The sequence below is a fragment of the Halichoerus grypus genome, chromosome 14, assembly GCF_964656455.1.
Source record: "Halichoerus grypus chromosome 14, mHalGry1.hap1.1, whole genome shotgun sequence".
NCBI classification, from domain to species: Eukaryota; Metazoa; Chordata; class Mammalia; order Carnivora; family Phocidae; genus Halichoerus; species Halichoerus grypus.
Genome location: NC_135725.1, coordinates 4,124,181 through 4,139,107, shown reverse-complemented (window position 1 = coordinate 4,139,107; position 14,927 = coordinate 4,124,181). Strand labels below are relative to the sequence as shown.

General features: G+C 38.6%; 1 protein-coding gene across 4 annotated transcripts in view; it reads left to right on the top strand.

Moving 5' to 3' along the window:
* AUH (AU RNA binding methylglutaconyl-CoA hydratase) overlaps positions 1 to 14,927 on the top strand; it is a 177,419-nt gene that overhangs the window by 3,484 nt on the left and 159,008 nt on the right. For all 4 annotated transcript variants that reach the window (XM_078062197.1, XM_078062195.1, XM_078062196.1 and 1 more), the window contains exons 2-3: positions 4,116 to 4,183; positions 4,306 to 4,393. In XM_078062197.1, coding sequence (XP_077918323.1) covers positions 4,116 to 4,183; positions 4,306 to 4,393 — 156 coding nt within the window. The remainder of the gene's footprint in view (positions 1 to 4,115; positions 4,184 to 4,305; positions 4,394 to 14,927) is intronic.

The window sequence follows — 14,927 nt, the reverse complement described above, 5'->3', positions numbered from 1 at the left end:
CCAATCCAGAAAGAAACCCTGTTTTCTTTAGTCATGACTCCGCATTCTCACACTCCCCTCCCCGCAAAATTGGGCCCATGTATCTGTTTTCTGTCTCAGTAGCTTTGTCTGTGTTGGACATTGCATTTGAAGAAATCACAGATGTGGTCTTCCGTGGCTTTTTTCACTCAGCATTATATTTGCAGGGTCCATCCTTGCTGTAGCATGTGTCAGTATTCCATTCCTTTTTATTGTTGGATAACATTCCCATGTTTGGATAGATCAGGACACGTTTTGTTTATTCATCATTCATACACATTTAGGTTGTTTCCACTTTTTGGATATTGTGAACAGTGTTGCTTAGAGCATTCATGGGAATTTTTGTGGACATTTCTTTTCACTTCCATTTAGTGGAATTGTTGGGTTACATGATAATTCTATGATTAACATTTTGAGGAGCTACCAAACTTTTCCAGAGTGGCTGCAGCATTTTACATTCCCTCCAGCGAGGTATGAGAGCTCCATTTCTGTACATCCTGACCGATACTTGTTATTGTTTGTGTTTTTGATTCTAGCCATCCTGGTGCCTGTAAAGTGGTATCTCCTTGTGGCTTTGTTTTGGAACTTCCTAATGGTTAATGATGTAGCGTATCTTTTCATGTGTTTATTGGCCATGTGTGTATCTTCTTTAGAGAAATGTCTTCTCAAAGCCTTTGCCCATTTTTTAACTGGGTTTGTCTTTTTATTGTTGAATTGTAAGAGATTTTTAATATATTCTGGATACAAGTCCCTTATCAGATACATGATTTGCAAAACAATTTCCCACAATTTTGTGGGTTATGTTTTCAGGTTTTTCATGGTGTATTTTGAAGAACCCAAGTCTGTATGTGGTTTATTGGAGATACTCTATTACTGGTTTTTAGTACTTTGTGTGTTACATGTTATTTTTTAGTAAGAATAATTAAATTATTCAAGTTTGCAGAATTTCTAAAGTAAAAATATTATATATGCACATGGTAAGATTAAACAAAAAAAGCACCGTGGAAGGGTGCCACCCTTTCATTTTCAGGCCCTGCCATCAAAGGTCAACACTTTAAACCAATCTCTTGAGTTCTTGCTGTGAATGGTAATTTTACTCACTGTTCTTATTTTTTATTCCACTGTATGGATATACCACATTTTGTTTCTACTTTTTGGATATTATGAATAATGCTGCTTAACACTGTGTACAATTATTTGTTTGAACATATGTGTTCATTTCTCTTGGGTAGATACATAGGAGTAGAATCAGTGGGGTGATTTTATGTTTAGTTTTTGGAAGAACCACCAAACTGGTTTCCACAGCAGCTGCACCATTTTAACATCTTCAGCAGTGCCCAAGGGTTCCTGTTTCCCCCCTGCTCGCCAACGCTTGTTTCCATTTGTTGTTCATTATAGCTGTCCTCCTGGCTGTGAGGAGATGCCTCGTGGTGGTGTTGATCGGCGTTGCCCTAATAACAAATGATGTTGAGCATCATTTCATGTGCTTATTGGCCATTTGTATATCTCCTTTGGAGAAATACCTGTTTAAACCTTTTGCCCATTTTTCATTCTGGTCGTTTGTTTTTTTGTTGTGGGTAGTAAAAATTCTTCTATAATCTGGATATTAATCCTGTGGCAGATGTATGATTTGCAAATATTTTCTATTCTGTGAGGTGTTTTTTTTTTTACTTGATAGTTTTGATGAATTATGGTTTGTTTTTTCTTTTGTTGCTTGTGCTTTTGTTGTCATATTTAAGACACTGTTGCCTAATCCAAGGTCATGAAGATTTGTACCTATTTCCTTCTGAGAGAGTTATAGTTTCAGGTCTCATAGTGTGTCTAAGATCCATTTTGAGATAATTTTTATACATGGTGTGAGGAGAGGGTCCAATTTCATTCTTTGATGGTTAATCTCTAGTTGTCCCATCACTATTTGTTGAAAAGACTATTCTTTTAGCACTGAATGGTCTCAGTATCTTTTTTGAAAACCAGTTGACCATAAGTGTAGGTGATTATTTCTGGACTCTCAGTTCCGTTGATCTGTGTGTCTCTCTTTACGCCAGTACCACACTGTTTTTACTGTAGCTTTGTAGTAAGTTTTGAAATCAGGAAGTGTCTTGATTAAGTCCTTCAACTAAGACTTCCAACTTTCTTTTTCGAGATTGTTTTGACTACTTGGTGTTCCTTACAATTCCATTTGATTAGTTTTGTATATTTTTTCAGAATTATTGATAAATATAAAAATTCAGAGATGTAGGGAAGGAAGTGTAGGTCACATACATAATTGGAAAGAAAATGTAGTAGTTGTCAAGTTTTTAAAATTCTGAAGGTTTTAATATTTATATCTGTCCCTAATTCTATGTGTGTAATTTTGTATTCTTTTACTTACAAGGGCTCCCTAGATTTTGTAAGCTTCAGGCCTGCAAACCCTGGATTCCACCTTGTGACAGTTTCAAGATGTTTCTTTACATTTTCCCAATGTCTTGTAAGACGTTTTTCATCTCACTGATATCTGCTCTTGTGAACAAATAGGTATTAGTGTTTTGGCTGGGCGGTTAATAGAGACAGTATATTTTTGAGGAGTATCTGTTAAAATTAAGAATGCACATTCTGGGGGTGCCTGTTCAATAGGATAAAAATAGTGCCTTCCTCTTGGGTTGCTGTGAGGGTCACACGGCTTAATGAACACAAAGCGCTGGGAACCGAGTCCAGAGTCCAGCACGTACTACAGCACTTAATTAGTGACAGCGCTGTCCTTAAGGGTTTAATGTAGATCCTGCCCTAGATACCAGTTCTTTTTTTTTTTAATACTTATTTACTTATTTTTTAAAAGATTTTATTTATTTATCTGAGATAGCGCGAGAGTGAGCGAGAGAGCACAAGCTAGGGGAGCAGCAGAGGGAGAGGGAGAAGCAGGATCTCCATTGAGCAGGGACTTCTATGCGGGACTCGATCCCAGGACCCTGGGATCATGACCTGAGCTGAAGGCAGACGCTTAACCCACTGAGCCATCCAGGCGCCCCTAGATACCGGTTCTTCATGATTTTCTCCGTGCTGAGATCGTTTGGAATTCTTGAAAATTTATTTTGTGAGCTGAAGTTTATCTTTGTACTTTCTTTGAAAAATAGGTTTGCAGTTTCTTGCATAGAGACAGCATGTGTACATTTTGTTGTCTTCAGTTTAACTCATTTACAATAAGGATCGTACCCACTCCCACCCCCAAGGTGGTGGAAGGCATTTCCCTACACTGAGAAAAGTTGTGCTTACTCAGGGGACAAGCAAGGTCAAGTACAGGTCATATAGGGCTTTGAATATCACGCTAAGGTCTTTGAATGCAAATGTTTTGGAGACAAAGGATTTTAAAGAGGGGTGGATTCTGTGCATAATTGTTTTGGAAAATTGATCATCGGACTGAAGCACTTGGAATGGGATGGTGGGTTCCTGATAGAATTAGAGAAGTTAGGAAGGAGAGCTGGGCTTCATGGGAGAAGGAATGAACTTTGCTTTTATAGATCGAGGTTGAATTACTTGTTGGACTCTGTCTAAATGGAAGTGCCTTCAGGTTAAGTATATGGAACAGAGTCAGCAGAGAAATTTGGGATGGAAATACTGAGAACTATGTAGTATGACAAAAAGAGTAAATGTGATGCTAACTCCTGGTACATTAGCAAAAAAGCTGGTCCCACAAGGCTTGTCTGTGACAAGGATTTGCTAGCTGTTACTTCTGTACATACTTGAAGGTGATGAAACCACATTTTTTTCACTAATAAGTACATTTAGTAAAATGTGCCAGTTTACCTTGGTGGTGCTTAAGAAGAGATAAAGTGAAAGGGACAGGATGTTAATTAAGTTCTTTTCTAATAAGCAGAAGAAAAGAGGTGCATATTAAGTACTAGATTGATCTTATATATTACATATACCACATTGTTTAAAAATACGCTTATCTTGAAAAGGAGGGTAAACATGAAAATAAGGACAAAGCTCTTGGCGTGAACCTCAAGGAAGGGGCAGATTTCCTAAGTCCCAAGTTACCTAGCTGTGTGTGCAGGACTTGTACCCTGAATACTCACTAACTCAGACGCTCGTGCTGTTTCCTTTTTTTTTTTTTCCACTAGGAATTGTGGTGCTTGGAATAAACAGAGCTTATGCCAAAAATTCATTCAGTAAAAATCTGATAAAAATGGTGAGTATAAAGATTAAGCTGTTTGTTTCTAATACTAAGATACAGTGTTGACATCAATCTGAAAGTGATTTTTCCTTGTTTTTATTTTTTTTTTTCTGCTTGCCCTCCCTGTATCTGTTTAGCTCTCAAAAGCTGTGGATGCTTTAAAATCTGATAAGAAAGTGCGGACCATAATAGTCAGGAGTGAAGTCCCAGGGATATTCTGTGCTGGTATGTAAATAAATTTTATTATGACATTGAACTGTAGTCTAAGTTTTCCTCGGTGATAGTCTATTTTCCATTATAAAGTGTTCTGTGATTTGAATTCTATTACCAACATTTTCTTTGTCTGTTTTTTACTGTTTTACAAGAGAAAAAAATGCTTTGTATTAAGGAACTTTCTGTTGATTGTTTTGGAAGTTGGAAAAATAATTTGAACCACTAAAATATTTGTAATGCATGTATGATATTCATGACAGATCAGCTGGGAAGGAAAAGTTGAGACTCCTACCTATAACAGTGTGCTCTGTATTTATTTGTTGATCAAAAAATACTTTCATTGACTAGCAGTAGCTACCCCAGTAAAAAGTATTAAGTACAGACATTTGCTTTGGAGATTGTTTGTAGTAGCGCCTACTTAAGTATGTGTCCATGGATTGTATTTTTAAATTGGCATCTACAGCAGTGAAAATTAGGATTTTCCCCCCTGATTATACTGTATTACCAAAAGCTAAAGATTAAGTTATCTTGCATTTTCCCTTTGTAATTGTTTCGATACCAGGAGATTGAATGAATCTGTTTCAACTAGTAAAATAGGAAAACAAGGAAAAAATGCAGATGAGGAAGGTATATGCTGATAACATAGCAGTATCATTGTCATTTAGAAATGAAAGTAGAAGTTGGCTGAAGCATAAACAATTTTTTTTCAGTAAAAATATAAATGAGGTAATCCCCTTCAGGCAATTAGACATTTGAGGGAACAACATATAGTATTTTATTCATTAAACAAGTATCTGTTAAACCTTTAGAGTAAACCCCGAACAATGCCGAGAATGACAAAGTGTGTAGAGTGTCTTTGTTGTGGGCGATAGGCTTCAGTTTTGTTCTCAAGAGCCCTCAGTCAGTCAGGGTTCAGCCTCTGTGGTTTCCACCATAAAGTACTGCAGAATTTTGTGGTATTTAGGAAACACTCAGTGTAAATGAGTTATATTTTGGCTTTCAGTGTACTGTAGCATGCCTGAAAAGATTAGTTTTAGCTCCAGTTGGGTAATCCGAGAGAGTGGGATTATCATCCTCAGGTGCCGGGGGAAGGCCTTTGGCAGGGCAGGCCGCCAGCCTGCTGGGCTGTCGGAGGCCGGGAGGGCCGGTGGAGTGCGGTGCCCTGAGTCGGTCAGCGATGGCCGGTAACAGTTTTCATACGGGCTTTACGTACATTTTCATTTTTTCTTAAGCAGTATGGAGAACTTACATGGAGAGAATTAGGATCCTTGTTATCTGTGACTTCAGGACCAGGTGAAGACGTCTCCAGGTGACTGAGTCCAGCACGTGACCGATGGCCTCGGAGGGCTGCTCAGGGACTTGTTGGGAAGAAAAACGTAGAGCAGTTAGGGGGCCTTTGAGGAAGGCCCAGGGACCTGGATCTTTGAGGAATGGCAGTGATAACGTGCTTCAGAATTCACTGTTGCCGAGGCCCCCAGCACGACTGTCTTCTGCTGGTTGACTGTGACGCTGTAGTTCTGTGGAGGTTTTATTTCACCTGCTCCTCTGCTGCCCATTTGTTCTGCATCTCCACCTTACTAGTACCCTGAAAAAGGCTTTAATGCTTTACAACAGTTTACAACTCTTTTATTATAGGTTGCCTTTTTGGGGACATATTAAGTAATATACCAAATGTTTTTTACCAGGTGAACATGTTGGCCTCGAATACTGTTTTTTCGAGGGTTCATCAAATTTATTTCCTTTGTTGTATGTGCTTTGTAACTTCTGCATGATCAGGATAATCTTCTGCTGTATGTTTTAACTCATGAGATTTGTTACTGTATTTTGTTAAAAAAAATCAGTGTTTGAATTATAGAAAAATTGGGGCAAATCATTTATGTTAGTAACTCAGTGTATATAATGGAACCATTCTTTCAAATTTCTCTGAAAGGTTTTTTTTTTTCTTACATATATTTGAAAGAGGCAGTTTGGTGGGTCTGTCATTATTAGTGTGTACACATTAATTATTAGTCCAATTAATAAAATCTCTTTGCAGAGTTAAAATGAACGCTTATTTATACCATTATAGAAATCTGAATTTAGTCAGGCCTCATTATTGTTGAAGAATACAGACTTTCACATAATTAGAGCTTTAATTTCTACTAAAGTAGTAATGTTCTGAAGTAGTAATATTCAAAAACAGTGTCCTCATTTACTGGTTAGTTTCTTAGTTCCCCCAGCCCCCTCAAGTTACTCCTTTTACCTCTTCCCTTTCTGCCCCACAAAGGTTCCTCTTCTCCATCCATCTGTATTCCAGTGACACCTTGTTTGTTTCCTGAAACTTAAAGCTTGTAAAGTGGTCTTGCCTCAGATTTCTTGAGGATGGGAACTTCTTTTTTTCTTCTTTAAAAGTCATCTTTTGTATTCTGGGAACACAGCCCAAACAGGGACTCAGCATGCAGTTGCTGGAATTAATCAGCCTGTAAACTGCTGTGATTCAGGGACTGTTGGGGTGTGTTCCGCAGCTTCTCTCAGTTGTCTCAGACCGCCCTCCTGTTCACTGGTAGGGTCGCTGGCTCCTGACTTTGGTTCATTCTTTTTACGTCCTTTTTCTAATATTCCAGAAAGCAGATGATGAAGCACTATTAAAGTGATCCCTAGTGTGTTGAAGGTTGGACTGAGTGATTTCTGACTTCCCCTTTTAAGTATACTATTTAAAATCGATAACCATATTTCACTTAACACTTAAATTTTTAAAATCAAATTTTATTTTTTAGAAAATCAGTGCTAGATCAAAATGTATACAAAATGTATAACATGTATACAAAGAGAGAAGTCCTGCTTCTACCCTTCTGCTCATTCTTCTAATAAAAGTAGAAATTTTTATTAGATTCTTTTTTATCCTTCCAGTATTTCATTATACAGATGCATACAAATATGCACACTGATACACGGAGGCACGCAGTCAGACGTGAAGGGACTGAGTGATAAGATGGAGAGGACGGCATGTGCTGGTTTGGTCATGAGGGAAGCAGGTGCTGAGAGAGAGGGCTGCGTGTGGTGTTAGGGCCTACACGAGGGCTGTGTGCTCCCCAGTAAGACCAGGGGTTCCGAGTATTACTCTCTTGTCCCGGTCTCCACACTTTCTGTGAGATAATTATCTTACAGTAATAAATTATAGTAACCAATTATCTACAAAGTAAATAGTTTTGGAAAAAAATCACCAGGTACCTAAAATTGTGACATTGACCGAGTTTCTCAATTACTGTTACAGCATGTGAGAGGAAAATCTTTAAAAAGACGTTATAGAACCATTCATATGCTTTCATTTTACAGAATCCCTGTGAGGTTATGGGCCTGGTTAAAGGGGGTCACTTAGCTGGAACTACTTCTCATGACTCCTAGAGCAGAATGTTTTGTTTTGTTTCTTAACTGTACCATGATTTCTAACCTTTTGGAGTACGAGGTCTCCTTTTTAAATTCTAAAAATTTCATGTACTTACACATCATAGTTGATTGAGAAGATACGTAATGTCAAAATGCCACTCTGGGTATAGCATTGTATTTAAGTGAATTTTCTGTTAATTAACAATGGTATCTAGCTACAGAAAAAAAAAACCCCATAATTATCATGGGTGTACATAGTGTTTCCTGTACATAGATGTTTTCAGACACCATGCCATGCCCTCGGCATGACTCCAGGTTGGGAATCACTGCAGTGTACTCTTCTTGTAGGTCAGACACTGTTCTGGGCTCATGGCCTGCCTGGGTTTCTCTTGGAATCCTAAGACGTGTCGTTTTCCGAGTCACAGCTCATCGTGACACGCTGGCCAAAATGTGTGCTGTCTTCCCTGCTTAGTCTACATGTTATTTATTCATTTAAAACTTTTATCTTGTTTCTTACACACATATAGACACACTCACCTCCAAACACAAAGGAAAGCTGAAATAATTCTACTTCACGATTTTAATATAGTGTCTGTAATGAAATTATGAAAAAGTTCTTTTGTCTGGGTTACTGAAGTCCATGTAAATGTGTAACCCTATTTGTTTACTTTTGTTCTTCTAGTGTTCCAATACTAAGTAGCAAAGGACATAATGTATTGTTTTTACCATCAAATTTTTGAAATGAAAGTTTATGAGAAATTACTAAGAATAAGGATTTTTTTCCTTTGAAGTTACTAAAATAGATTATAAACAATTCTTGGTAATTGATTCTTGTATGTAGAACTCTAAATTGAGTGTTTCACCGAATTATACATAATAGTGTGGGGTTTTTTTTGAAAGTAAATGTAGTTTTGCTTCTGCTTTTGAATTCTAGTAAATTATGATTTCACTAAAAACTTCTCACTAACATTTTCAACATGCTTTATTGAATGTTGTGTGTAGTGTTCAAATGGAGATAGATGTCGTGACACAGATACCTGGGGCTGCTGACTGACGACGTGTTCTATTCAGTCTTATTTCAGAATCTCAGGTTACGTTGTATTTATGTATTTGAATGTTAATCCCTTAGGAAGTTTGATAAGTAAAGTGAAAGGAGAGATACCCACAAATTTGTAATAATTTAGCATAGGGTTCTTTTATTGTATATCATTTTTTTAAGATAATCTGTTTTATTGAAGTATGAATTACTTGAAATAAAATGTACCAATTCTAGGGGCACCCAAATGGCTCAGAGTGAGGAGCTTGCGATTCTTGATCTCAGGGTTGTGAATTTGAACCCCATGTTAGATGTAGAGATTACTTAGTAAAATAACACCTTAAAAAAAATGTACCAATTCTAAGTATAAAATTGCTGAGTGTTGACATTTAGATCATGATCACAGCAGTGATCTCTAGAGTGTGTTCATCACTTAAAAAGCTTTCTTGTGCTCATTTGTAGTCAATCCCTTCCCCTACTCCTCCCCTTAAACAGCTATTTCCTTGCTCTTACTATAGCTTTTCCTCTTCTAAAATGTCTTCTGGGACGTCTGACTGGCTCAGTTGGAAGAGCATATGACTCTTGAGCTCGCAGTCATGAGTTTGAGTCACATGTTGGTGTAGATATTACTTAAATAAAACTTAAAAAAAAAAAAGATGTCTTCTAAATGGAATCCTACTATAGGTGGTCTGTTGTATTTGGCTTCTTTCACTTAGCATAATACTTTGAGGTTCACCGTGTTACGTGGTTCAGTAGTGTTTGATTGCTGAGTATTCGTTCCCCCTGCCTGAGCGGCTTTGCATTTATCTAATGCCTGGTGGTTTTGAGCATCTTTCCTGGTGCTTTTTAGTCACTTTTTTTTTTTTTTTTTTTTTTGGTAGTGAGGTGTTATTCAGGTCTTTTCACCATATTTTTATCAGATGTCTTCTTACTGAGTTATAGACTTCTTTACATATTCCTGGTATAAGGTCTTTCATCTGATAAGTGTTTTATAAGTATTTTATCCCATTCTATGACTAGCCTTTTTTTAACAGTTTGTTTTGATGAACGAAAGTTTTTATTTGAAGTTTTATTTATCCATTTGTATTCTTTTGTGGGGTTTGTACTTACTTTGTGAATTAAGAACTATTATCTTACTCCAGAGCATAGACTTTCTCAAACTATGTTGTCTTCTAGAAATTTTTTAGTTGTTATGTTTTACATTTAGACCTTCGATGCATTCTGACTTAATTTTTGTATATGTTGCAAGATGTGGATTTAGGTATTGTGGTATAATATGGTCTTTGCCCCAGATTCCTGGCCCAGAACTCCTAAAACCCAGGGAATTTCCTGAGTGATAAGAGTGCCTTTTGTATACTAAAGAGTTGACTCAAGGCTGGGGTTCCAGGGGTCCTTAGATAGCTTTAGGGTGGGGACTGGTTGCCAGAAGAATCAGTCATGGGATTAAAGGGTTAGAACTTTCAGTCCCACTCCCCCAGTCTCTGAGGAGGGGAGAAGAGCTGGAGATTGAGTTCAGTCACCAAAGGATTTGGTGCCTATGTGATGAAAACTCTATAAAAACCCATAAACAGTGGGGAGTTTCTAGGTTGGTGAACACATCAGTATTTTGGGAAGGTGCTGTGCCCGGAGAAGGCATGGAAGCTCCATGTCCCCCCTCCCTCGTACCTTGCTCTATATAATCTCTTCAATTTGGCTGTTCCTGCCTGAGTCTTACCCTTTTAATAAACTGGTAAATGTAAATACAGTGTTTTCCCAGGTTCTGTGAGTCATTCTAATGAATTATTGAAGCTGATGAGGAGTTTGTTGAAACCCTTGAGTTTATAGCTGGTCGGTTAGAAATGTGGGTGCCTCCTGGGGCTAGTGACTGGCATCTGAAGTGAAAGCAGGCTCATGGGCCCGAGCCTTTAATCTGTAGGGTCTGTGCTAACTTTGGGAGTTAGCATCAGGATTGGAATTAAATTGTTGGATGCCCTTTTGGTGTGGAATTGGAGAATTGGTGTGGAACCCTGTGTCCCTCCGCCTGCCCCCAATTGGTATCAGGAGTAGGATTTGCTAGATTGACTCACAGACTCAGGAAAGTGCTTTACTTACTATTACTGGTTTATTATAAAGGATAGAATCCAGGAACAGCCAAATGGTAGAGTGCCTAGGGCAAGAGTAGGGTGGAGGGTGAACACATGTGTTCAACAACCTGAAAGCTCCCTTGAACCTCATTGTTCATGGGTTTTTATGGAGGTTCTGTTACATAGCCATGATTGATTAAACATTGGCCTTTGGTGATTGAACTCAATCTCTGGCCCCATCCTGCCCCCAGAGGTTGAGCGGTGGGGCTGAAAATTCCAGCCCTCTATCCGTGGCTTGGTCTTTCTGGTGAGGAGCCTCTGTTCTGAAACGATTCAGAGGCCCTCCAACAGTCACCTCATTAGCATAAACTTAGGGATGGTTGAGAGGGGCTCGTTATGAATAAAAATAGAAAGCACTTCTATCAGGATAGTTCGAGGATTTTTAAAGCTCTGTTCCAGGATCCTGTGAAAAGGACAAATATATTTTGTATTATACCGTAAGTTTTTAAAAAAATTTTTTGCATATGCATATCTAATTTTTCTAGCTCCATTTATTGAAAAGATGAACTTTTCCTCCATTGAATTATCTTAGGACTTTCTAAAAAATCAGTTGACCGTATATGTTGTTATACCCAGGCTGTCTATGCTGCTCAGTCTCAATTACTGTGTACACATCTTGGACATATTTAGTTAAATTTATTCCTAAGTATTTCATAATTTTTTGATGCTACTATAAATGGCATTTTCTAATTTGGACTTTTGATTTTCTATTGCTAGCATGTGGAAATACAATTGATTTTCATATATTGACCATATATCCTACATTATTATATTATTATACTATTATACCCTTATTAAACTCACTTTTTAGTTCTGGGAATCTTTTTTTTTTTTTTTTTTTTTTTTTTGTAGATTCCTTGGGATTTTTCTTTGTAGGTAGTCATCTGTAGCCAGTTTTACTTCTTCCTTTTTAGTATGTTGGCCTTTTATTGTTTCTTATTATATCAGTTGGGATCTTCATTACAGTGTGGAACAAAGCTGATGAGAATGTCCATCCCAGCCTTCTCTCAGCAGAAGAGGGAAGGCATTCAGTCTTTCACCAATAAGTATACTGTTCGCTGTGGTTTTCTCAGAAATGTGTTTTTATTAGGTAGAAAAAGGTTCTATTCCTAGTTTGCTGAGGATTTTTTTTTATCACGAATAGGTGTTGAATTTTGTCAGATTTCTTTCTTTTGTGTCTCTTAAGATGATCATATCTTTTTTTTTTTTCCCAGTCTCTTAAAAATGGTAATTATCAATTGATTTTCAGCTGTTAAGTAACCTTGTATTCCTGTAATGTAATTCCTGTATTCCTTCTTGGTCATGATGTGTTACTCTTTTTACATATTGCTAGATTTGATATGTTAACATTTGGTGGAGGGATTTTGCAGCTGTGTTCATGAGGGAAATTGAGGTGTAGTTATCTTGTAAGGTCTGTGTCTGGTTTTGGTGTCAGGGCATTGCCGGTCTCATGAAATGAATCGGAAGGTGTTCCAATTTTGTTTCTTCTGTTTTGCTGAAGAGGTTGTAAAGAATTGGTATTATTTCTTCTGTAGTTGTTTGGTAAAATTCACCAGCAAAGCCATCTGGGTCCAGTTTTCTCTGGGGGAAGATTTTTAACTGAATTTAATCTCTTTAGTAGATATAGGACTATTCAAGTTACCCATTTCTTCTTAAGTTTGGGTAATTTGTGTCTTTTAAGGAAACTATCTGTTTTATCTAAGTTTTCAAATTTATTGGCATAAAGTTCATAATCCCTTATCTTTTTAGTATCAACTGAATTTCTAGAGATATCTTTCATTTTTGGTATTGATAATTTGTGTCTTTTTCTTAAATTCTGGTAAAACATTTATTACTTTTCTTGATCTTTTCAAAGAACTGGCTTTTGGTTGCATTGGTTCATTTTTTCTTTCCTCTGTTTGCTTTAGTATTTATTCGTTATTTTCTAGATTCTTAAGGTGGAAGCTTAGATCATTGATTTTAAACCTTTTTTCTTTCCTAATAGAAGCTTTTAATATTATAATTAATTTTAATTTTTTCATTTGGACATGCCAGAGATACCATTAAAAAGAACTCAGAGTACTCCTGGCCTTTCTGAGGAAGTAATAATTATTGGATGTTGCTAATTCATTTCTAACCCTATTTCCATTAAAAAAACTCCTCAAGTAAGGGGCGCCCGGGTGGCTCAGTCGGTTGAACCTCTGACTCTTGATTTTGGCTCGGGTAGTGTTCTCAGGGTTCTGGGATTGAGCCCTGTGTTGGGCTCTGCACTCAGTGGGGAGTCTGCTGGAGAGCGCTCTCTCTCCCTCTCCCCCTGCTCTCTCTTTCTCTCTCTCTAAAATAAATAAATCTTTAAAAAAATATTTCCTAAGTAAATATTTTATGCTCTATAGATATTATTTTCTTTTTAAGAAATAGGAAGTACATATTAGTGTAATCTGCAGATTTATCCCTGTGTCACCCTTGCCCCACTATAACATGTTCCCCTGCAAAGCAGCCCAGTTGATCAGCATGAAGGATCACCTCACTCCCCTACTTCGGCTAATCCTCAGAAATAAAGTGTGTGGTGGATGAATACTGGCCCCCCCCAAACTTGTCCATATCCTAATCCCCAGAACCTATAACTATGTGACTTTATATGGCACAAGGGATGTCATACTTATTAAAGTATCTCGAGCTGGGGAGATTATCCTGGATTATTTGGTGGGCCCAGCATAAAGACAAGGGTGTGTATAAAAGGAAGGCAGGAGGACTGGAATCTCGGAGGCGAGAGGACGATGGGAAGGACCTAGTGGTGTAGGAAAGTGGCCGCGAGCCAGGGCCTGTGGACAGCCCCAAGGAGTTGGGGAAGGCATGGCACCTGACCATCTCAGCAGCCTCCAGTTTATACTTCTGACCTAGAACTGGAGGCTGGTCCCACTAAGCTGGCACTGGTTTATAGGAGACTGATACCAAGTGTGTAAGGTCTTAGCGCTGTGGCCACCTCTCCTCTCCTGTCCTGTCTCCCACCTTCCTCCCCCCGCTGCTATCTGCTAGACCGAGCTCATTCTCCTCTCACACTCACTGTTCCCTTAGCTTGGGACGACCTCTGCACAAACGTTATCTCCTTAGAGAGCTGTTCCCTTGTCATTTTAGCCCTGCTCCCCTCACCCTCCCCGACAGTTTCCTATTTTAGCTTCTTCTTGGCACTTTTCAGTTCCGGAATTTATTTTTTTACTTGTGATTTTGTGATCAGTCTGCTTCTGCTTCTCCTGCAGATCTGCTGATTCCCTGGAATTAGGGCAGGGGCCCATTATCAGAACAGTGCCTGGACCATCCAAGGTACTGAACAAACAGTTCATGGGAGGAGGAATTGAAAGGTTTTGGTTGTTGAGGAAGTAACATTGGCAGCGTATTGTGGTTACATGAAGTAAGCTTATACTTTGATACATTGCACGTGTAGGTGGCTTGTGGGTGAAGAAGAGTGACTTGTTCAAGTTCTGTCTCCTCATCCTCCCTTATTAAATGGACCCTTCTAAACTGCAGGCATGTCTCAGAGGAGCAGAGCTATGTCTTTTGGGGAGATGAGAGAATGGGCCCCTCCAGAGGTGGGCAGCTCAGCCGGAGGCGGCTGGCCTGGGCTCCTATCTCTCAAGGCCCCTCGCCAGGCCTCCAGTGAGGTCATGTTGCCTTCAGCAGGGAGGAGGGCACTGGAGGCCAGAGGAGCTCCTGCATACGTTATTACAGGAGGCCAGGGGGTGTAATTCAGCCTGTGACCCTGGGTGAGGTTCCGTGTAGCTCCAGGGGCTAGAAGGGCAGAGCTTAAAAATTTAGGAACAAATAGAAGGTTTATCAGTCTGCTCCTGGCAGTTGAGATTTAGCAGCACAGCTTGCTTTCTGAGGGGTTCCCTTGGGAACCAGAGTTAGTCTAGACTAAGGTTCAGCAAACTTTTTCAGTAAAGGGCCAGATATTTTAGGCTTTCTGGGCCTCTTACAGTCTTTGTCATGTATCTGTCATCTGTCTGTCTGTCTGTCTGTCTATCTATCTATCTTTCTATCTCAT